Below are 24,936 nucleotides of genomic sequence, written 5' to 3'. Positions count from 1 at the left end.
ATGTGCCAGAGTGTCTCCACATTTTACCGGCGATGCTAAAGCAGACATGGCACAGAGATGTATGGATAACCTGTAGGTGCATTTGCAACGATAGTCAACGAAATCACAAAGGTGAGTTTTGTTGATGTTGACTGCCAGCTAATCGATGCTAACATACTACGCTAATCGATGCTAACATGCTATTTACCGGCGGTGCTAAAGCAGACATGGCACAGAGATGTATGGATAACCTGTAGATGCATTTGCAACTATATTACGTTTACTTCCACCCACATTTAATGCGAAACAAACACTTACCAATCGACGGATTTAAGTTGCTCCAGTGTCAAAAGATACAAAAGTCCTGATCGTTTGGTCCGCACATTTTACCGGTGATGCTAACGCAGCTATTCGGCCATGCTATGACTATGAATTCGCTCAATAGCTTCAGTTTCTTCTTCAATACTTTCATACTCCAACCATCTGTTTCAATACATGCGTAATCTGTTGAATCGCTTAAGTCGCTGAAATCCGAGTTTGAATCCGAGCTAATGTCGCTATATCTTGCTGTGGTATTCGCATTGTTTGTTTACATTGGCAGCACTGTGTGACGTCACAGGGAAATGGCCAGTGTCTTCGCAGAGAGCGAAAATAAGGCACTTTAAAGCTTTATTTAGGGATATTCCGAGACCGGTAAAATTTTGAAAAAAACTTCAAAAAATACAACGAGCCACTGGGAACTGATTTTTATTGTTTTTAACCCTTTTGAAGTTGTGATAATGTTCCCCTTTAAGCTCAAACACAGATATGTTCTGTACCAAATTATAGCTAAATCGCTAAATTCCATCTGCAGTCCCTGGCTACATAAATTAAAGCGATACAACAATCATGCAATAAAATGATGACAATAAAATCATACCATAGCATGTAATCAGATTAAGAAAAGTCATAAAATGTCCTTTCATGGACACATACTTAAAGGCCTACTGAAAGCCACTACTAGCGACCACGCAGTCTGATAGTTTATATATCAATGATGAAATATTAACATTGCAACACATGCCAATACGGCCGCTTTAGTTTACTTAATTGCAATTTTAAATTTCGCGCAAAGTATCCTGTTGAAAACGTTGTGGTATGATGACACGCATGATGACGCGTGATGTCACGGATTGTAGTGGACATTTTGATCTAGCACCGATCCCAGCTATAAGTCGTCTGCTTTAATCGCGTAATTCCACAGTATTCTGGACATTAGTGTTGCTTATTCTTTTGCAATCTGTTCAATGAATAATGGAGACGTCAATGAAGAAAGCTGTAGTCGGGAAGCGGTGTATTGGTGTTTCATTGTTTACATTCCCGAAAGATAACAGTGAATCTTTACTATGGAACAGAGCGGTCAAGTGAACACGGTTGGATTGGACCACACACACAGAGTACAGTGTATTATGCAGCGATCATTTTGAAAGATCGTGTTTCGAAGAGGGTCCCTTACAAAGGGCAGGGATGGGCATCACCACCACCCGTCGACTGGTGCTGAACCTTCAGGTTGTACAGGTACGACAATATAATCTCAAAAAACACTAGTAACACATTAAGCAGATAAAGGATTTTCGAGAATTATCCTAGTAAATTTGTCTAATATCTGAATCGCTCCCACTGTATAGTCTTTTTTTTTTTCTCTAGTCCTTCACTCTCACTTTCCTCATCCACAAATCGTTCATCCTCGCTCAAATTAATGGGGAAATCGTCACTTTCTCGGTCCGAATCGCTCTCGCTGCTGGTGGCCATGATTGTAAACAATGTTCAGATGTGAGGAGCTCCACAACCCGTGACATCACGCGCACATCGTCTGCTACTTCCGGTACAGGCAAGGCTTTTTTATCAGCACCAAAAGTTGCCAACTTTATCGTGGATGTTCTCTACTAAATCATTTCAGCAAAAATATGGCAATATCGCAAAATGATCGAGTATGACACATAGAATGGACCTGCTATCCCTGTTTAAATAAGAACATCTCATTTCTGTAGGCTGCTAAGAAGAGCAAGTTCATGATAGAAGTAAAGAAGACAGACAGCCAACCTTTCCTGACTTCACTCTATCTGGTTCTGCCCTTAGTCTGTGCAGTGAAATTAAATATCAGGGACATATGACCTGTCTGACGACAAAGATATTTGTAGACCGCGATGGAAGTTATATGCTCAAGCAAACATGCCGTGCTGGAAGTTAAGTATGTGCTCAGCTTCTGTGTAGATGGTACTTTTTAAAGCATATTGCACACCACTACATACTGTCGCTTTAAACAAGCCAGTGTTAAAGGGGAACATTATCAGCAGACCTATGCAAGCGTCAATATATACCTTGATGTTGGAGCAAAAAGACCATATATTTTTTTAACCGATTTCCGAACTCTAAATGGGTGAATTTTGGCAAATTAAACGCCTTTCTGTTTATCGGTCTTTTAGCGATGACGTCAGAACGTGACGTCACCGAGGTAACACACCCACCATTTTCATTTTCAACACATTATAAACACCGGGTCACAGCTCTGTTATTTTCAGTTTTTTTTTACTATTTTTTGGAACCTTGGAGACATCATGCCTCGACGGTGTGTTGTCGGAGGGTGTAACAACACTAACAGGGAGGGATTCAAGTTGCACCACTGGCAAGAAATCTGCCGCCAGACCCCCATTGAATGTACCAAAGTGTCTGCACATTTGACCGGCGATGCTAAGACAGACATGGCACAGAGATGTATGGATAACCTGCAGATGCATTTGCAACCATTAAGTCAATAAATCACAAAGGTCAGTTTTGTTGATGTTGTTGACTTATGTGCTAATCAGACATATTTGGTTGCAGCATGACTGCCAGCTAATCGATGCTAACATGCTATGTACGCTAGCTGTATGTACATTTGAAACTAGATACCCACATTTAATGTGAAACAAACACTTACCAATCGACATATTTAAGTTGCTCCAGTGTCACTGGATGCGAAAGTCCTGGTCGTTTGGTCCGCACATTTTTCCGGCGATGCTAATAAGGCAGCCATGCTATGGGCCACTTCATTAGGTACACCCATGCTATGGCCGAATAGCGTCAATAGCTATTCGTTCAATAGCTTCAATTTCTTCTTCAATTTCGTTTTCGCTATCTGCCTCCATACTCCGACCATCTGTTTCAATACATGCGTAATCTGTTGAATCGCTTAAGCCGCTGAAATCCGAGTCTGAATCCGAGCTAATGTCGCTATATCTTGCTGTGGTAACCGCCATGTTATTTGCATTGGCAGCCCTGTATGACGTCACAGGGAAATGGACAGTCGCATCGCAAATAGCGAAAATCAAGAACTTTAAAGCTTTTTTTAGGGATATTCCGGGAGGTGTACAATTTTGAAAAAGACTTAGAAAAATAAAACAAGCCACTGGGAACTGATTTTTATTGTTTTTAACCCTTTGAAATTGTGAAAATGTTCCCCTTTAAGAAGCTCATAGTGGCTGACAATGACAGCATGAGACTGCTTCTGAGAGTTTCAAATGTTTTTCAGTATTGGGTAGGGGTGTAACGGTACACAAAACTTTTGGTTCGGTACGTACCTTGGTTCAGAGGTCACGGTTCGGTTCATTTTCGGTACAGTAAGACAATAACTAAATATACATTTTTGGGTTATTTATTTACCAAATTGGCAAAATCTTCCACCAAAAATATTTTTCTTAGTGGAATATTTGATGTGAAGTAATGGGAACCTTGGATAAGTCAATAATTCATAATAACATTGGTTTTGATTCAATATTATGTTTTGAGCAATGACAGTTTGAATGAAAAAAAAAACAGCTTTGTTTTATTAGTCAATGTTGCACCTTTTTTTAAATTACATTCAGTCTTTAAGCTTTTTTTTTCACTTTTGTTTATTTTAATAGTGTTTTTAGAATATGCCATGGGCCTTTAAAACTTTAGCTGCGGGCCGCAAATGGCCTCCGGGGCACACTGTTGACACCCCTGCTATTGATAATAAAAAATAAAATCTGATAAATCTATGGATAAAAAGCAGAGCCTGGCGACGCATGCGCGTTTATCATAACTCTCTCGCTCTCTCTGTCTCTGCCCCTCCCTTACGAATGTTGCTGTGCACACAATGTGTTTTGTTTTTGACCCCTTTTTAACCCTGAACGCACATTGAAAATACATGCAACCCTAACTTAAAATGCCGGACATTTGAGGCATTTAAGAAACTCCACCCGGACAGCCCCTCAAAAGAGGACATGTCCTGTGAAAAGAGGAGGTGTGGTCAGTCTATTGTAGCCCGGTCGCTGCTAGCATGCCGTGTGTTGTTTTCTTTTTTGATTGATTGAAACTTTTATTAGTAGATTGCACAGTACAGTACATATTCCGTACAATTGACCACTAAATGGTAACACCCCAATAAGTTTTTCAACTTGTTTAAGTCGCGCTTCACGTAAATCAATTCATGGTGCCTCGGTGTGCATTGTTTACACAACGCGGAGTGCGCTACTTAATATGTCCGTGTGGAACTCGTTTAGTTCACCTCCGAACCGAAAGCCCTGTACCAAAACGGTTCAATACACGTACCGTTACACCCCTAGTATTGGGGTCCCCACCTGCTCTGTCAATTTACGTCATCTCATGTACAGATTCATGTGTAGGGCAGCTGAGTCAGACAACATTTATGGTCTGACTAACCCCACTCGCAGTTCTGTCACATTTTCATCCGGTCTGTGGAACCATTGACGAGTAAGTCTGTATGCTAGACATTGAATATTGTGGAGTGTTTTATATTTACAGTATTTAGTTTGTATGAAATTTATTTTATTTCTGCTTGTATTTCTTATATTGTTGTATGGTTTCTTTTTCTGTGATATGGATCCCCCTGGGTCTGAAGTAAAATGACTACTACAATTATTTGTTTTTACTAGCTGGAAGACAAAACTTCGTTCCACGAGGAATTTGTCAGCTACCTGAAACACGCCATGATTGTCTACAAGCGTGAGCCGGCTGTGGAAAATGTCATCGAATTTGCTGCAAGGTTTGCCACCAGTTTCCAAGCTCCTCCTAAAGATGGAGAAAAAGGAGGAGAAGAAGAAGAAGAGATGCAGGAGGAGGGAGAAGAGGAGGAGGACGATCATCCGTTTTTGAGTTTCATTTTCAACTTCCTGCTAGGGGTACGTATGCAGTAATTATTTAACCAATCAATCAATGTTTATTTATATAGCCCTAAATCACGAGTGTCTCAAAGGGCTGCACAAGCTGATGTCACATGGAATTATTGCTTGTGTTCCGACATGTGACTTCTTCCCGGTAGTGAAAAGCAGTGGTGGTCAACCAGGCCAAAATGGCTGTTGTATAGCAAACCATCTGAGGCCCTGTTTACACTAAGGTTATCCAGGGTAAATCGCACCTAACCTTATCCTTGTCCACACTGTTGCGTTTTTGGACCTGTTTTTCCTTCGGTCAACGCCCCCAGATTGTTTGATGACACATAAGCTGGTTTTAAATCAATCAGAGACAGAGGTTGCTCATTTTTCTCTTTTATTACCAAAGCGCCTTGGGAGATCAATCCAGGTACAACATTTCAAAGCTCGGTCCAAATTGATCTAAACCTAAAATGGCAGTTTCTCCCTCCTCACTCACTCTCACCCGCCCCTCTTCTTCTCCTCCCTACTTTGGACAGTTGAGATAACAGATTTGTTATGGCTTCATTCCGACATTCCAAACTCAAGGTCTATGTAAAAGGCTCCCACTTTAATTGTTCTAAAATCTGACTAGGAAATAAAAAGACAACCAAATCCAACAATATCTGACAAGGAAAGAAAAAGACAACCAAATCCAACAACACACACACACACACACACACACACACACACACACACACACACACACAAAATAGTCGTTTAAGGTCTTTGACCCACATTGGTCTTTGTGGGTTAAAAAAGTGAGTGTTGGTGATGTCTCTGCTAGCCCGGTATGGCTATGGTGCAACGCTTCCTGCTTAATTGCAACTTGTGCTAGGATACTCACTTTGGAATGACAAGTGAGTATCCAATCACAGGCTCAGGCTATCTATATAGCCAATCAGATCACAAGTTGTTGACAGTAGCCTATCGCAACTGCCTATCAACTGTATGTGTTCTCAAATTCATCCGCTAACGTACCCGGTTGTGGCTCTGCAGATCTGCATAGCACCGCCGCGGCTCAAATCTGTGAGTATCCAATCACAGGACGCGTAAATGTCACGTTCAACTTGAGGCCAGCTAGAAAGCCTTACTGACAACAACTCGTGATCTGATTGGCTATCGCAATTGTCTATCAACTGTATGTGCCCGTTCACTTACAGTGCACAGACATTGTTGATTCTAAAAGCCCCGGGCAGATTTGGTACAGCATGGCAACATAAGCTAGCTGAATTCTGATTGGATAAAAACTCTAACCTTAAAACAACAGCGCTGGAAGGAGCATAACATGACATGAAGAGAATATATTTAGGGAATGTGGATTAAACATTACGTTTATCTTTAATTGTGATCATGATTTATGACTATGTTAGGCCAGCAGAGAAGGCTTTGCTGGCCCTGACAACACACCACTGTTGAACAATTTAAGCTGTACATCAAGCAAGAATAGGAAAGAATTCCACCTGAAAAGCTTAAAAAACTTGTCTCCTCAGTTGCCAAACGTTCACTGAGTGTTCTTAAAAGGAAAGGCCATGCAACACACTGGTAAAAATGTCTTTTTTGCAACGTGTTGTTGCCATAAATTCTTAGTTAATGATTATTTGCCAAAGAAATTAAGTTTCTCAGTGTGACCATGAAATATCTTGTCTTTGCAGTCTATTCAATTGAATATAATTTGAAAAGGATTTGCAAATCATTGTATTGTGTTTTTATGTACCCTTTACACAACGTGCCAACTTCACTGCTTTTGAGTTTTGTACATGTATAGTGCTTTTTTTAACCTCTACTGGATGGCAAACATCAAATGTTGGCAGCTTTGCTGGTCCATACTGTATGTTCCCTGTGACTGATTGGTTACCAATACACGGTGCACGTCTCGCTTGAAGTCAGTGGGGCTGTGTGGTGGCACATTGGACGGGGTGAATGACTTGCATCCACTGAATCTCATTCATCTGTGTATTGATCCGTTTCTCTTCTTTTTGTCTTTTGTCACCTCGTTTACAACGGTGCAGTCTCATGAGGCCAACAGCCATGCGGTGCGCTTCCGGGTGTGCCAGCTGATCAACAAACTGCTGGGCAGTATGGCTGAGAACGCTCAGATCGACGACGAGCTTTTCGATCGCATCCACCAGGCCATGCTGGTGCGTGTCACAGACAGGTTTCCCAACGTGCGCATACAGGCCGCCTTGGCCATGACCCGCCTGCAGCAGCCCAGCGATCCCGACTGTCCGACCATCAATGGTGTGTATCTGTTGTTGGGCTCCACCAAGATGTGGGTAGGGATGGGAATTAATGAGATTTTACTGATTCCATTTTCAATATGGCTTAACAATGCAAATAACAAACAGGTCGATTAGCATCAATATGTGTAGTCGAGAAGTAGGGATGTAACGGTAAACAGTTCAATGATAAACCACGGTTAGTAATGCCCTTAAAATGTTTAATTACTGAAAACCTGTCATTTTTTAGGCAACACTGCTTACTTCCTGGATACGAAAGTGCTTGTTTCTGCCACATTTTGTTTATTATTTTATTGCTTTCATATGCACATTTAATTTTCTAAATGAGGTACATACATTTTGAATGTTTTTTTTTTCTTTTTCGTAATAAAATATGGTTGAAAGATTTCAGTACAAGTAGTTTTTAATTTATTTTTTAGCACATTTAAAAATTCCGCGATAATAATAACCGTACTAATTTTGGTCACAATAACCGTGATAAGACTTTTTATACCGGGACATCCCTATAACTGTGTGGTCTCCTTGGAAACACTCCTACTGTCACCAAGTATATATTTCTCATTTCTAGTCAAAATCTATACAAGTCACAGTCCCCTGAATAGTGAGACATAAGAACTTGTTTTAAGGCAATAGATCTTCTGAGCAATATAATACTGCCTTTGTGCATTACAAGATAGTTATAAGACACAAAACTTAGCAATACTAGTAAATATCGCTAATAAGACGTTTTGATTGCTAATTTCTTACATCAATACATTTTAGCCAGACAATTTTGACTTGTTCCATTAGCAGATAAAAAACAAAATTAAAGCTGCAAGCAGCGATGGACGGGACCGACTTTTGCTGGTGTTTCCTGCCTTTACCCATTCAACATATCTTTACCTGCACATTACTTACCTTCCCTGCATCCTGGGGTCACACTGGTGCTTCTTTCTTTCACCCATACACGCTGGTGCTTCCTGCCATCACCCAGACAACATATCTTTACCTGCACATTACCTACCTTCTCTGTATCCTGGAGTCAAACTGGTGCCTCCTTCTTTCACCCAGTCAACATATCTTTACCCGCACAGTACCTACCTTCTCTGCATTGTGTGGTCACGCTGGAGCTGCCTGCTTTTAAGCGGCCATCTTGAGACGGCAGCAGCAGCATCAGCGCAGCGGTTCTTTGAAGGCTCGTAAAATCAAAACCAGAGCACTTAGAAAAACTCTTTGCGCAACTTTTAATCAGAAGGGTTCAGTCTCTTTCCTGTGCAAGTTCAAAGCTGACAAAACAAACGCGCTCAGAGGAGATAATGTTTGAAAAAAGGTGACAGGTTTTTAAAAAACTTTTGTTTTGAAGGGGTAATTGCCACATTCCTGTAGATTTTTGCTGAAAGATGTAAAGTAATGACATGTAGGTCTAAGTGAGACCCACATAGAGGTTTTTATTTCTTGTCTCTATGACATTCCTACCAAAAGTTACAAGCAGTTTTGTCTGTTTTCTTCCTAGGAGCAGTTTTGTCTGTTTTATTCCTAGGGGGCGGTAGAGCGCAATTTTAAGTTTTGGGGTTTGGTTTTTTTATTAGATCGCAATTTTCGCCAGTCCTGATGTGTGTGTAAATTTTGGTGAGTTTTGAAGCATGTTAAGGGGGTCAAATTACAGCTCAAAGAGGCCGCGGTATAATAATAATAAAACCTTAGAAATACAATGGGGTCCTCTGTCCAAAGGGACATTCGGTCCCTAATAATAACTTGTTCAATCAAAAATAACTTTGAATGAGCAAAAGAAATCTGCCAATGAAAGTCAAAATTGTCTCAGTAAGATGTTTTAAAATAGGACACTAACAATTCAAGCATATTACTAGACAAACTTACTGGTATTGTGAGGTTCTGTGTCTTATAACAAACTTGTGATGCTCATAAGTAGTAATTTTTTTCCTTAGCTCTATTGCTTAAAATCAAGTTCTCAAGTGTCTCACTGGAAAAAGACTATTCAGAAGATTGTGATTTTAATGAAGTTTGTTCACTTTAGATATTTTGACTAGAAATGAGAAATATCTACTTGGTGAGATTGTGAGTTTTTCTAGTGCGTGGCCTATAGGCTATGACAGACCAGGGCAAATTAAAGCTGTATACGGCTAGTTAAGATTTTCAATCTGGCCCGCCAGACATTCCCAAATAATTTTTTTTAGCTCTGCAAGGTGGAAAGTGTAGCCGCCATTATGATGCCCATTGATGTTTTCAAATGACTGTAAGTTTTGAACTATACTAAGTATTTCTTTGGTTGGAATCTGCCCTTTTGCGTGATTTACTAGTTACTATGGTAATTAATTAGTTACTATAGTAATCTAAGTCACAGCAGCTCAGTCTTTCTCTCTGGCACTCATGGAGGGTGGACGCTCCCCTTTCCTCTCCCTTATCTTTCCTGCTAGCTTCTTTGTCTTGTCTTAACCTTTTTGTTGCCTCTTTTTGCACTGCTCTCCAAATCTTAAACATTGGAAATATTTAACTGGCCTCAAGATCTTGGGTTTGGGGGAACCTGCTTGTTGTGACAGAGCGGTTGTTGCTGGACACACGACGGACTCTTGGGAGAAAGAGTGTTGTGTGCCTGGCGACCCTTTTCTGTCGAGGACGGGAAGATATCTACTTATTGGGAATTATGTCAACAGGACATCTGCTGATTGGCGTAAGCGTCGCTCCGGTTTGTTGACCAATAGGAGGTTTTTGCCGGCAGTCTTCAAAGTACCCTAAAGCTGCCACAAATGATTGGAGGATGCGGGAAGAACTGTGGGCACTTGGATCACATCGGACTGTCTGCCCCACGGGTTTTTGAGGACAAGTCTTAGACAATTTAGAGTAAACAACAAATTTTATTTTCACTCGCGTACAAAACATTTTAACTTGGATTGTTTCCCTGGCTTCGAGACTCTCCCGAAGAAGAGTGCAACGAAGACACAACAACTGCCTTCCTGTCTCTCATGGACACACACCTGTTGTTGTTGACTTTGGACTACCGACTGCACAAGATTAAGGCCGCGGAACAGAGACACACTGCAGGCTTACACCCAAACATGCATCAAAAAAAAAAATGCCACACATACACACCCCACCCCCCCAACTCAACGCCCTAGACGCAAATCCCATAGGGGTGATGAAAGGATGGCCAGCGCCTGAGAGCTGCGGCCTACCACCATGACCCTGGACTCCCTTTCGTCTGTTGCTAGATATCTTGAGATGTATGTTGTATGTATATGTGCTTTGCTATGGAGGTTTTTTCCCCACTCAAGACTGGGCCCCCTAAAGAGCCCAGTCTAGATTTTTGTATTTTTTTATTCATCCTTCCCCAGCGTTTTACCTTTTTACCCATCTTTTACGGGGCGCCTCGTGGTGACCCATCAGCGTTCCTGTTCTGTAACCATGTTTGTCTAATCTTGAACGGGTTTGTGCTGAAAAAAATGTTTTGTTGTACTTGTGCAACGACAATTAAAACCTATCGATCGATCGTCCGTCCAACCGACCGACCAAGCAGCGTGGGTGGGGAGCGTTTCCACAGAGTGTTCCCAGAGCAACCCACCTGAAATGCAGGTGTCAGGGACGGACGCGGAAGGAGATTTTTACAACTTGTCTCCTATCTCCTCTGTTCAGCCTTCATGTTGATCCTGGAGAATGACACCAACGCTGAGGTGAGAAGGGCTGTCCTCTCCTGCATTGCCATGTCTCCTCGCACGCTCCCCAAAGTTCTAAAACGCACACGCGACATCAAAGAGAACGTCCGCAAGTTAGCCTACCAAGTAAGCCGTGTTGTGCGTTTGTTTCACATTTGTCGCAATGGAAGCATGCGTCATTGGGTCTTTTGTTTTGAAGGTTCTGGCTGACAAGGTTCATGTTAAAGCTCTGACCATTGCACAGAGAGTGAGTCTGCTGCAGCAGGGACTCCATGACACATCAGGTAACATTCAGCCTGTAAAATAAGCCGTTTTTCTGCATAAACATCATTTAACGTTTTTGGTGTAGAAGCCGTAAAAGAGGTGGTTTGCTCCAGTCTGCTGCCCGCCTGGCTGCTGCGTCTGGATGGAAATGTGGTGGAGCTTCTCCACAGACTTGATGTGGAGAACTGTGCCCAAACAGCTCTGGACATGCTCCAGGCCATCTTCACAGGCATGGCCGCTGACGAGTTGCTGCAGAACAGAACACAGCTGGACAACAGGTACACCCGCACACTCGAACCTTTGCTTTTTTGGGGGGTTTTGAACAAAATTTTAATCCATTTCCTGGGCGTGTTTGAACAGGAAGCTGATCCCAGTGGACTCTCTGACGTGTGAGAATGTTCTTTACTGGCGAGCTCTGTGCGAGTTCATCAAGGGAAAAGGAGATGATGGTGAAGAAATGTTGGAGCAAGTCTTACCGGACACTGTCATGTTCACGGACTACCTCTACGGGTATTTTACATCCATTACATGTCTAATTGTGTTCCTAAAAAAATAAGTGTTAATTGCCGTGTGTAACTCCATTAAACAAGTCAAATTACAGTGGAACCTCAACCAAATTTTGCCATATGAAGCAATGTAAATATTTATCATGGATTCCAACCTAGACAAAAGTCCGTATTTTAGTAAAGGTTTGTACACTTTGAACACAATATAAAGTAGGGCTGTGAATCTTTGGGCACCACATGATTTCAAATCAAAACTATTCTCTATTCAAAATCAATACTTTTTTTTTTAATAACATTTGGTTCCAGTTCTATGTACAACTACAGTCCTCCATAAAATCAATGACTAGCTCTGATTTATTTCTATATTAAGTAAAAATAAAGTGGTTTTGTTTAATTAAATAAAATAAATAAAGTCAAATACAAATAAGACGACAAGAGAACTAGCCAACACTTCTTTTCTTAAGTAAATCTGTGTAGCAGGTACTGCACTATAAAATTATTAGGGATTTCAGGACTCAGATGGAAGTTTAGATCAAACAGAATTTTATTTAAATATAGACAGAAATCCAGGTTAATGTGAAGGGTGCGCTTGAGAGGATGCTCATAACCCCTTTATGTCTGGCCTAATCTGAGAAAGTCTTGGCCTTAGGTCGTCTTCCACACACAGTCTGTGCCTGTTTTTAGTTTTCAGGCTCGTAAGAGCTGAGAACCCACTGTCACAGAAACATGTTGTTGCAAAGGGCATTGAGGTCTTCACAGCGTGTGTGACCAGTTCAGGATAATCTGTGCACAGTCCTATCCAGAAATCTGTAAGAGACTTCAGGTTGAATTCAATTTTCATGGATCCCGTTGTTGCGATATCGATGGGGCTCTCCTGTTCAGGTGCCGTTAAGGCAGTAGGCAGGGCAGAAAAGGGATATCGAACCCAACTGTCTGACTCGTCAATTTCAGGGAAGTACCTGTGCAGTTGTGCAGCCAGCTCACTGAGGTGAGTAGTTATGTCACATTTGACGCTGTCTGTCACACTGAGGTGATTTGCACGCAAAAATCTTGCAACGTCGGAAAGACCTCTGTTTTGTTGTTGTTCATGCAGTCCTACCAGAGCTTTGACTTCTTATTGGTAGCCTCAATTTTATCTCGTACATTAAATATGGTTCATTCAGACGTACCCCTACCATCAGCTCGCATAATCCACTTTGGGAAACAGGTGTTAAACAAAATCAACAAAATGATTTGCCTGAGTAGCTGGACAGGACAGATTTGAATCGATTAAGAATCTTTACAGATAAGAATTGCGATTCATTCAAAAATCGATTTTTTTTTTGACATCCCTAATATAACGTTCCATACAGCACTGTACAGTACATCCAACAAACATAACAAGGAGGCGATTTATTAACAGGCCGGAAGAACAACCATCTGAACTGTTCTGTATGTGGTGCTCTGCCAAAACACACACAGAAGTCTCTATGGTACCCTCACAAATGATCAGAAATCACAAAAATCCAATGTATTCCAAGATGTACCGCTGCATTCGGCTCTCTGTGTGGGTAGCGGTCGACACGGTTCTGTAACCGTCCTTCCTGACCTGCTGCAGGTACTTGAAGGCGGTGCCAGTGCTGTCGGAGGAGCAGAGGGCAGACTTGAACCAGCTGGAGTTGGTGATGACCAAGGAGTTCATCTCTCAACAGCTCATCCAGCTCATCGGCTGCCTGGACACCAACGAGGAAGGCGGCAGGTAAGAGAGACACGCCTCAGCGGAAGCCTTTTTACTTCCACTCTGATGTTCTTCTGCCATCGCAGGAAGCGTGCAGTGGCTGTGCTGGAGGAGATGCTGGCTCTGCCACAGACGCCCTCCTCACTGGTCTCCTTGCTCACAGAGAAGCTCATCACACTTGTGCCTGACGATCACAGACGTATTCAGATTGTGAGATCTTTTTCTCTCTCATACAAGGGAACCCTCAATTTTTTGGGAATTGGGTCTATTATTCACAGTCCTTACACAGAACAAGAACACGTTTTTCATTTATTCATACATTCTAACTCTGAGGATGAGAATCCCAGAAGGCTGTATGACTTTAAACATCCAAGAGTGCAAACACATTTGAAACAAAAGTGCCTGTCTGTTGCTGGTGTGAACGCATGGAATTCCCAAAAGAAAGACTTCAAAAGTTGCAAGAATATTTTAGAATTTAAAAAGAGTTACGAAAAGAGACAACTGGAATTATATGAAACTGATTTTTGAATTTGATTGGACGTGTCATTGTGAAAATGCTTAAACATAAATTAGGAGTTCGGATGTTGGTGGAGGTAACAGTGGTAGTCATGTAAAATCCATCCATCCGTCTTCTTCCGCTTATCCGAGTTCGGGTCGCGGGTGCAGCAGCCTAAGCAGAGAAGCCCAGACTTCCTTCTCCCCAGCCACTTCGTCCAGCTCCTCCCAGGGGATCCCGAGGCCAGCCGGAAGACATAGTCTTCCTAACGTCTCCTGGGTCTTCCCTGGTGAAACACCTCCCTAGGTATGCGTTCGAGTGGCATCCTTACCAGATGCCCGAGCCACCTCATCTGGCTCCTCTCCATGTGGAGGAGCAGCGGCTTTACTTTGAGCTCCTACCAGATGGCAGAGCTTCTCACCCTATCTCTAAGGGAGAGCCCCGCCACCCGGCAAAGGAAACTCATTTGGGCCGCTTTTGGGCCGTGATCTTGTCCTTTCGGTCATAACCCAAAGCTCATGACCATAGGTGAAGATGGGAACGTAGATCGACCGGTAAATTGAGAGCTTTGCTTTCCGGCTCAGCTCCTTCTTCACCACAACAGATCGATACAGCGTCCGTATTACTGAAGACGCCGCACCGATTCGCCTGTCGACCTCACCATTCACTCTTCTCTCACTTGTGAACAAGATTCCGAGGTAATTGAACAAAAAAAGGGTACAGATATATATAAGAATAATATTCTTCCATCTGCTCCTTTCTGATAATGGAATAATAATGATAATAATAATGGATTTTATTTGTAAAAGCACTTTACATTGAGCAATCAACCTCAAAGTGCTTCAGTGTATTAAAAAAATACGAAGATAATAATAAAAAACAAAAAAAACATCTAGCTCTCTGTGTGAGCGCACGGCGGCCATCTTAGAAATGTTTTTCAGCGCAGCGGTTCTTTGAAGGCTAATAAAATCAAAACCAGACCATTCATTGTCTTCACCGAAGCATAAAAAGTGCAGATGGCCTTAAAAGGCCACAACAGTCAAGCACCAAATGTAAGTACCCAAAATAAAGAATGTCGGACGGTTGTTTTTACGATATGCAGGCAAACGACAACTTTAAAACATACCTGCTTAGCTACAGCACCTGGCAGCCATCTTGGTATAGACGATCACAGCCCCTCCCCCACAAATGTTGGTGCGTGCGCAACAGCAGCAGGCGGTACGGAAAAAAAAAGAAAAGAAAAAACGTCTCATTCACTGTGTCTGCGCACGGCGGCTATCTTTGAAATGGTTTTCAGCACAGCGGTGCTTTGAAGGCGGATAAAATCAAAACCGTGGCAGTGATTAAAACTTTCATAAACTTTTAATCAGAAGGGTTCAATCTGTCTTCTATTGCTTATTTGAAGCCGACACGACAAACGGCCCCAGAGGAGATAATGTTAGAAAAAAAGTGCATTTTTTTAGCCAAGTTTTGTATTGAAGGGGGAATTGCAAACTTCCTGTTGATTTTAGCTGGGAGGTAAGAGTGTATGAAATATAGGTCTAACTGAGACCTACCTAGTGGTTTTTGTTTCATGTTTCTACGACGTTCATACTGGAAGTTAGAGACAGTTTTGTCTGTGTTTTCTTCCTAGGGGGCGCTAGAGCGCAACTTAGATCGCAATTTTCGCCAGTCCTGATGTGTGTGTCAAATTTGGGGAGTTTTGAAGCATGTTAAGGGGGTCAAATTACAGCTCAGCGGTATAATAAAGAATAATAATACAACCTTAGAAATTCAATACAGTCCTCTGTCCCAAAGGGACATTCGGTCCCTAATTACCCTAAGAACAATTTGTTAGATAAAAATCAGTTAAAAAGTTAGACCGTAGCCATTATTTGTTGACATTTTGTTTTAAAGCCACGGCGGAGGCAGTAAAGAGCCGTCTGCCGCTCCAGAGCCACGGCTTGCAGACCACTGTGCTAATTAAAGGGTCAAATGTTTATTCGCATGTGTGCTACTTCCCACTACTCGCACGACCCAAGTGTGACTGAAATGCTCACACCTGTAAGCAAAGTGTCATGCTGTAATTATACCAAATAATACATTGCCAGAATCAGATTAAATTGAGAATCACGTTTAATCGAGAATTGAATCTGAATCGAATCCTCGCCCCATGAATCTGAATCATGTTGACTCCTTAGGTGCCCAAAGATTGAGATCCTTAGTGTGTAATGTACATGATGGCTTTATTCTGCAGAAATCATATTCAATTATCATCCAACGCCCGACTGTCTAATTGCTGTCATAAAATGCAGTGTGGTCATTCTCACTGGGGTCTTTGTTTTAATTCTGCACAGGTGGCAGAAATCATCTCCGATCTGCGGGCACCAATCACGGAAGCGAGCCAGCCAGTGGATGAGAACGCGAGCCGCCGCCAGCAAATTCAGGTGGGAACATCTCCAACTGTTCTCTCTGGAGCAGATGGTTGTGGATTTTACCAGGCATGTGTGACTCTTTAAAGAGGGATTCGTCTTTGTATGCCCAGCTTCTCTCTATTTTATCTGTCATAGTTTTACCTCCGTCGCAGTCACATGTCTTCCTTGCATCTTAATCTCAACAAGCATCCCGAGCCCCCGTGTTCCTCACCTGATCCTTCTTCAGAGAGTCTCCAGGCGGCTGTTGTTGTTTTTCTTGTCGACGCCTGTCGTGTGCCTCCTGTCAACAATCCCCAGGAGGGCTTTCAGCTAAGGAATAACCTTATCCCCCGGCTCCTCCATTCAGCTAGCAGAGGTGAAGGTACGGATCTTGGAGGCCAAGGAAGCCTTGGAGGAGTGCATCGCTGCGCAGGATTTCAACCGCGCTGCCGAGATAAAGCAGTCCATCACAGAGCTGGAGAAGGAGCACAAGGTCATCCAGGAGAGCGCTCAGCCGGCCGAAATTGAGATCCGCACTGAGAAGGTACTTACGACAACATACTGTTGGCTTGGAGGTTTATTTACTCCATTTAAGAAGGCTTATATTAAAGGGCATGCTTTACTATTAGCGACAAAAATATTTTATTATCATACAACTGCAGCGATCTGAATATACAAACCCCGAAAGCGGTGAAGTTGTCACGTTGTGTAAATGGTAAATAAAAACAGAATACAATCAATACAAATCCTTTCAACTTAGATTCAATTTAATAGACTGAAAAGAAAAGATATTTAACATTGGAACTGGTAGATTTTATTTTTTGCCAATATTAGCTCATTCTGAATTTGATGCCTGTAACATGTTTAAAAAAAGCTGGCACAAGTGGCAAAAAAGACTGAGTAAGTTGAGGAATGCTCATCAAAGACTTATTTGGAACATCCCACAGGTGTGCAGGCTAATTGGGAACACCTGGTTGCCATGATTGGGTAAAAAAGCAGCTTCCATGAAATGCTCGCTCATTCACAAAAGAGGACGGGGCGAGGGTCACCACTTTGTCTACAAATCCCTGAGCAAATTGTTTAAGAACAACGTTTCTCAACCAGCTGTTGCAAGGAATTTAGTGATTTCCCTATCTACGCACTGTAATATCATCAAAAGGTTCAGAGAATCTGGAGAAATCACTGCACTTAACATTGAATGCTCGTGACCTTCAATCCCTCAGGCGGTACTGCATCCAAAAGCGACATCAGTGTGTAAATGATATCACCACATGGGCTTAGGGACACTTCAGAAACCCACTGTCAGTAACTACAGTCGGTCGCTACATCTGTAAGTGCAAGTTAAAACATCTGCCATGCAAAGCCAAAGCAATTTATCAACAACACCCAGAAACGCAGCTGGCTTTGCTGGGCTCGAGCTCATCTAAGAAGGACTGATGCAAAGTGGAAAAGTGTTCTGTGGTCTGACGAGTCCACATTTCATTTTGTTTTTGGAAACTGTGGAAGTCGTATCCTCCAAAACAAAGATAAAAAGAACCATCCGGATTGCTATAGGCGCAAAGTGTAAAAGTCAGCATGTGTGATGGTATGGAGGTGTATTAGTGGCCAAGGCATGGCTAACTTACACATTTGTGAAGGCACCTTTAATGCTGAAAGGTACATAGAGCTTTTGGAGCAACATTTTGCGATCCAAGCAACGTTATCATGAACGCCCCTGATTATTTCAGCAAGACAATGCAAAGCCTACGTGTTACAACAGCGTGGCTTCGTAGTAAAAGAGTGCGGGTACTAGACTAGCCTGCCTGTAGTCCAGACCTGTCTCCCAAAGAAAATGTGTGGCGCAATATGAAGCCCAAAATACCACAACAGAGACTGTTGAACAACTTAAGCTGTACATCAAGCAAGAATGGGAAAAAAATCCACTTCAAAAATGTGTCTCCTCAGTTCCCAAACCTTTATTGAGTGTTGTTAAAAGGAAAGGCCATGTAACACACTGGTAAAAATGCCCCATGTGCCGACTTTTTTGCAATGTGTTGCTGCTTTTACATTCTAAGTTCATGATTTTTTGCAAAAATAAATGAAGTTTCTGTGTGAACATGAAATATCTTGTCTTTGCTTTCTATTCAATGGAATATAAGTTGAAAAGTTTGTTGTATTCTCTTTTTATTTACCATTGACACAACGTGACAACTTCACCGCTTTTAGCTCAGTCAAGGTCACTAATGGAATGGACATGCTTAGTCCTGCACAAAAAAACAAGATATGTAACCAGATACATTTTGTGTTGTTGTCTGTCTAGAACGACCCAGAGACTCTGCTGAGGTGTCTAATGATGTGCGCGGAGCTGCTGAAGCAGATGAACATGAAGAGTAGAATCAGCCCGACAATAAGCGCCTTGACGTCCTCACTGGTATAATACCACTACAACTTCCTCCAGGACACATTCAACAGTTTTACTTAAAAAAAAAACTGCTATTAGACACCTAGAACATGTGAAGAAAACTACAAACTGGTATTTTAGTAGTTTGTGACAATACGTTGCAACGTGATTATATCAATGCCTCTACACTTAACAGCGAGATGCACCAATACACTCTTTTCCCATCAGATCCTGCCCAGCATCGCGAGCGCTCACCCTACAGTCCGCAGCATGGCGGTGGTCTGTCTCGGCACGTGCGCCCTGCATTGCAAGGACTTCGCCAAGACCCACATGGTCCTTCTGCTGCAGGTAACGTCAACAAGCCGAGGTCGGTTAAATTCCACGTGAATGTAGGAAAACTTAGGTGCGGGTTGTTATTTTTATTATTCAGATTGCGCAGCTCGACGATATCAGGATTCGAATCTGCGCCCTGCGAGCCGTCGTCGACCTGCTGCTGCTATTCGGCTTCCAGCTGCTCTCAGACAGCGGCGCCGCTCAGAAGTCAGCGGAGAGGAAGGAGGACGAAAAGGAGGGAGACGTGATCGAGGACACGGCTCAGAGCATCGTGGCCATGCTGTCGGAGCTCCTGGATAATGAGGTCAGCGTAATGAAGGACGTAGCGTTGTCCCGATACTATTTTGGTACCAGATGCTTTTCAAAATAAAAGGGACCACATAATAATTCATCATTGGCTTTATTTTAACTGGAAATCTCATGATACATTAACCATACATCTTTTTGCAATTACTGTATTTCTCGTACGATAAGGCGCACTTCAAATCCTTTCATTTTCTCAAATCGACAGTGCGCCTTATAACCCGGTGCGCCTAATGTACGGAATAATTCCAGATGCGCTTACTGACCTCAAAGCAATTTTATTTGGTACATGGTGCAATGATAAGTGTGACCAGTAGATGGCAGTCACACATAAGAGATATGTGTACACTGCAATATGACGCCAGTAAACAACACCAACATTTTAAATGTTCCTTTGAAAATAAAGAACATTACACACGGCGCTCAAAAATCTGTCAACATTTTTTAGTATGACTTTGAAGTCGCACCGCTTGATGGATTGTCCGGCCCGTTACATCTACCGTAGTCAGAGACACCAGTATTACTATGGTGTGTGTATAAGGACCGCAAAATGGCACCCATTCGCAGACATATTATCTGGCGTTTTGTTTTGCAATACTATGCAAAAGCAACTTGCTGATGTGTATTTGGGATCTGCATGAGTTCTAAACATTTGCGCACCTACGCCTTTGTAGTCTGTGGCGACACCGTAGTTGATAATCTTCTTCTTTTCCTCTATCTTCTTGTTATGGGACATTCATCCTCAGCTGTTGTCTTTTTCTAATATAAAGTAGTGTAAAGTTCTTAGATCTGTCAGTAAACTCGCCATGAAAGTACTAAAACATACCAGTGTAGTGAGTTCACATTATTCACCCAAGGAACTCTACTTATTAGAGAGTTCCGGTCGGACGGTTTTTCACGGGTCACATTTTTGCGTTGACAAAAGAAGCAGAAATCATAAACTCAGTTGAAAGTAAATAGTCATTATCTCAATTGTTGGATATGACTTTAAAGCATAGCCAAGCATGCATGACTATAGTTCTTGTCTCAAAGTAGCTGTACTGTCACCACCTGTCACATCACACCAAGACTTATTTTGAGTTTTTTGCTGTTTTCCTTTGTGTAGTGTTCTTGTCTTGCGCTCTTAATTTGGTGGCTTTTTCTCTTTTTTGGGCATTTTCCTGTAGCAATTTCATGTTTTATATTACCCGCATCTACTTTGTTTTACAAATCAAGAATATTTGTTGTTTTTATCCTTCTTTGTGGGGACATTGTTATTGTCATGTCATGTTCAGATGTACATTGTGGATGCCGTCTTTGCTCCACAGTAAGTTTTTGATGTCGTCCAGCATTCTGTTTTTGTTTACTTTGTAGCCAGCTTTAGTTTCGTTCTGCAAAGCCTTCCTGTCAGGTTCAAACACTGATGACATCTATTAATCAGACAAGAAGCAAGGAATCATGCAGAGACAGAGTTCAATTTAGCTCATGGGGAAACACGTATTTTGGGCTGTATTCTAGTTACAGAATCAAACTACGTTCTAAAAAATCAAGCCCGCGTGCCTCCTCTATTTATTAGGAAAGTCCCTATTACATCGCTGTTGCTGAGGGAATGGGGTAGACTCGACAACTCCAGTAAGACACAATATATGATTACCGTATTTCCGTCAATTGCCACCGGGGTGCTAATTATTTTAAAACCTCATCTCACTCCGGCGCTTTCCAAAGGCATGCGGTAAATTTAAGCATGCGCTTATAAATTTCAGTGTGATGTAAGGATACCATCATGAAAAGCACATTTAATAAAAAAAACGTTATTATGGTCTTACCTTTACTTATAAATGAAGTCCATGCGCAGCTCCTTCTGATCAAGAGCATCGATATCTGGTTTATAGAAGTCTTTATCTTTCTTCAGTTTTAAAAGTCTCTCTGTCTCGATGGAGATCTTCCTTTATTACCTCCTGCTTCCATTGAAAGTCCAGTTTAGAAAACTGTTTTATTTTGGATATGTAATCCTCCATGTTAAAAGTGCAAGCGAGAGGAAAAAATAAAGGATCGCTGCTCACTCTTGCTGCTTGTTGTCACTTCTTTTGCAGCCTAGTAGTCGCAAGAAGGATCAGTAGCGCCCTCTACCACCAGGAGGCGGAAGTCATTTAATGACTCATATTTGACACACGCAGCTATGGTATATTAATAAAACATAGCTGCTTACTGTTCTTTTTAGCATATTCAATAGCTTGGACTTTAAATCCTACTGAATAGCTCTTAATCTTCTTCCCTTGATGCGATTTCAAATTATTGAAATCAGTCTCCTTCATTTTAAAAATGATGACAGGTGAAGTGTCACTCGTGACGTGACGAGTTTGACCCGGTGGAAATTCTAGGCATATGCTAATTATTTGGCGAAACGAGTTTGACCCGGCGGAAATTCTAGACATGCGCTAATAAAAATAATATTTTGCGAAACGAGTTTGACCCGGCGTTAATCCTGAGCCGGTGGTAATGCTAAGCATGTGCTAATTATTTTACGAAACAGGTTTGACCCGGCAGTAATTCTAGGCAGGCGCATACTCTATACCCGGCGGCAATTCAAGGAAATACGGTATACAAAAATGCAAATATGTTGACACTTGGTGCCATCACCCAGTCTCTGCTTTGTCTGGTCCCGGTACCCAATGTTCGGCCTTGGCAGTGAGCAGGCCGAGTCTGGACAAAACACTGATAAAAAAGAGGCTAGCAATCTCTTGGATTGCTAGCTCCGCACAAACACAGAAATACCATTTCAGCACAAATTGACAATACTTTATAGTAACGGCCCTTAAGCATAAAGTTATGATGATAATATATACATAATTATTCTAACACTTTCCTATTCTTCAATGCCTTTTCTTAGGGGCACTCACCTTTTTGTTTATTTTTGGTTTAAGCACAAGACAGCTTTTTTACCTGCATCTACAAAGCAATTAGCTACCTGCTGCCACCTGCTAATATGGAAGAGTATTACACGGTTACTCTGCAGAGCTGTAGACAGTACCGACACTCAACAACACATCATTTGCAGACTATAATTACTGGTTTGCAAGAAATGTTTTCAACCCAAATGTGTGAAATTAGGTCATCTCTCACGGCACACCAGACTGTATCTCACGGCACCCTAGTGTGCCACGGCACAGTGGTTGTAAAACACTGATTTAGACCACAAGGAAGTTTTACATTTAGGGCAGGCGTGTCCAAAGTGTGGCCCCCAGCTAATTTGTTAATGGCTTCTGGCCCATTCTAAAAATACTATAATAAAAATTTAAAATTTGAAAAGTGACATGTAACAAGAAAAAGTTGCAATGTTGACACTAATAACACAAAGCTGCCATGCGTGCTGTTATTGACCTGCTGAAGGCTCCAATTACTTCCCTGGAACAATTACACTTTCAAATATTTTGGGGCGGGGGGATATTGCATATTTTGTGCAAAACAAAGTTTCCTTTCACAAAAAGGGCATAAATAAACAAAAAGATATGAAAAAAATTGTAAAATCTTACGATCAAGAGATCTACAGACTTAAGCGTTAAAAGTTAAAAAAAATATCTAAATATACATAAATATACATTATTCTTTTTTTTGTTTATTGTTGTGAATTATTGACCTATTTAGGGTTCCAATTACTTTACATCAAAAATTCCACTTTGAAATGTTTTGGGGGAAAATGTTGCATAGTTTGTGTGTTAAATAAAGGTTTTGACAAAAAGGGCATAAACATAAAAAACAAATTTAAAAAAACCTTATAATGACAGACAGACCTAGAAGTTGATCTCGAGATGCAAGTGTTAAATAAAAAAACTAAAAATGTATGACTTATTTCTAAAATTTTTATGACACTTGAGACCCTTCCGGAGACCGGGGAGCAAACTTGAGGAAACCCATAAAGGTAAAAAAACAACAACTATTGTATTGCTTTTAAAAAGGAAAAATATCAAAATGGCCCCCGCATACTTAGATTTTTCAGTCTGCGGCCTTCAGTGGAAAAAGTTTGGACACCCCTGATTTATCCATCCATTTTCTACCGCTTATTCCTTTTTTTGGGGGGGGGTCGCGGGGGGCACTGGTGCCTATCTCAGCTACTGTCGGGTGGAAGGCGGGGTACACCCTGGAAAAGGTCGCCACCTCATCACAGGGCCAACACAGATAGACAGACAACATTCACACTCACATTCACACACTAGGGACCATTTTTAGTGTTGCCAATCAACCTATCCCCAGGTGCATGTCTTTGGAGGTGGGAGGGGCCTATCCCCAGGTGCATGTCTTTGGAGGTGGGAGGGGCCTATACCCAGGTGCATGTCTTTGGAGGTGGGAGGAAGCCGGAGTACCCGGAGGGAACCCACGCATTCACGGGGAGAACATGCAAACTCCACACAGAAAGATCCCGAGCCTGGGATTGAACCCAGGACTGCAGGACCTTCGTATTGTGAGGCAGACGCACTAACCCCTCTTCCACCGTGAAGCCACACCCCTGATTTAGGGGGGAAAAATGTATATGGGGACGGCGTGGCGCAGTGGAAGAGTGGCCGTGCGCAACCCGAGGGTCCCTGGTTCAAATCCCACCTAGTACCAACCTCGTCACGTCCGTTGTGTCCTGAGCAAGACACTTCACCCTTGCTCCTGATGGGTGCTGGTTGGCGCCTTGCATGGCAGCTCCCTCCATCAGTGTGTGAATGTGTGTGTGAATGGGTAAATGTGGAAGTAGTGTCAAAGCGCTTTGAGTACTTTGAAGGTAGAAAAGTGCTATACAAGTACAACCCGTTTATTTATCATTTATATGAACCTTTTATTGTGCCTTATAATCCGGTGCGCCTTTTGTATGGAAATAGACCTGACTAGACCCGCTCATCGGCAGTGCGTTTTATAATCCGGTGTGCCCTATGGTCCGGGAAAATAGGAAAATGCGGTAAATGTTGCTAAATGCAGTACTTTTGTGTGAAAACGTGCCGTGCAGGTGTCAGAGCTGCGCACTGAGGCAGCAGAGGGCCTGGCCAAGCTGATGTACACAGGTCGCATGTCCAGCGCCAAGATGCTGTCTCGTCTGATTCTGCTGTGGTACAACCCGGTCACAGAGGACGACATCCGCCTCCGCCACTGCCTGGGCGTCTTTTTCCAGCTCTACGCCCGCGAGAGCAGGTACCCGAACACAAGTCTTTGTTTCGCCAGCTCACCAAAGTGCTGATGGGACCGCGCTGTCTTTGTGCGTCAGGGCGCACCAGGAAGTTGTGGAGGAGAGTTTCCTTCCGACCATGCGCACTCTGATAAACGCCCCCGCCACCTCTCCGCTGGCCGAGGTGGACATGAACAACGTGGTGGAGCTGCTGGTGGAACTGACCCGTCCCAGTGCCCTCGTCAAGCCTTTAACTAACACAGAGGTAAACACTACTTCACATGTCTAGTCAATCCAGAGGGTGCTTCAAGTCAGCTGACACTCTCATGTGTGATGTGGGTTACACTGGAATTGCTATTGCGAC

General features: G+C 42.4%; 1 protein-coding gene across 1 annotated transcript in view; it reads left to right on the top strand.

Moving 5' to 3' along the window:
- The window catches only part of ncapg (non-SMC condensin I complex, subunit G), a 68,567-nt gene that overhangs the window by 30,812 nt on the left and 12,819 nt on the right, over window positions 1-24,936 (top strand). Inside the window, exons 4-18 of the mRNA XM_061916308.1 lie at window positions 4,917-5,162; window positions 7,184-7,412; window positions 11,039-11,184; window positions 11,258-11,342; window positions 11,408-11,600; window positions 11,683-11,832; window positions 13,426-13,566; window positions 13,632-13,755; window positions 16,378-16,467; window positions 16,802-16,978; window positions 18,734-18,844; window positions 19,043-19,162; window positions 19,245-19,451; window positions 24,417-24,598; window positions 24,672-24,837. Of these exons, the coding sequence (XP_061772292.1) occupies window positions 4,917-5,162; window positions 7,184-7,412; window positions 11,039-11,184; window positions 11,258-11,342; window positions 11,408-11,600; window positions 11,683-11,832; window positions 13,426-13,566; window positions 13,632-13,755; window positions 16,378-16,467; window positions 16,802-16,978; window positions 18,734-18,844; window positions 19,043-19,162; window positions 19,245-19,451; window positions 24,417-24,598; window positions 24,672-24,837 (2,367 nt within the window). The remainder of the gene's footprint in view (window positions 1-4,916; window positions 5,163-7,183; window positions 7,413-11,038; window positions 11,185-11,257; window positions 11,343-11,407; window positions 11,601-11,682; window positions 11,833-13,425; window positions 13,567-13,631; window positions 13,756-16,377; window positions 16,468-16,801; window positions 16,979-18,733; window positions 18,845-19,042; window positions 19,163-19,244; window positions 19,452-24,416; window positions 24,599-24,671; window positions 24,838-24,936) is intronic.

This window comes from Nerophis ophidion, linkage group LG01 (genome assembly GCF_033978795.1).
Source record: "Nerophis ophidion isolate RoL-2023_Sa linkage group LG01, RoL_Noph_v1.0, whole genome shotgun sequence".
Classification (NCBI taxonomy): Eukaryota; Metazoa; Chordata; class Actinopteri; order Syngnathiformes; family Syngnathidae; genus Nerophis; species Nerophis ophidion.
Note: the sequence above shows the minus strand (reverse complement) of the source record. Positions and strands in the feature narration are given on the sequence as shown.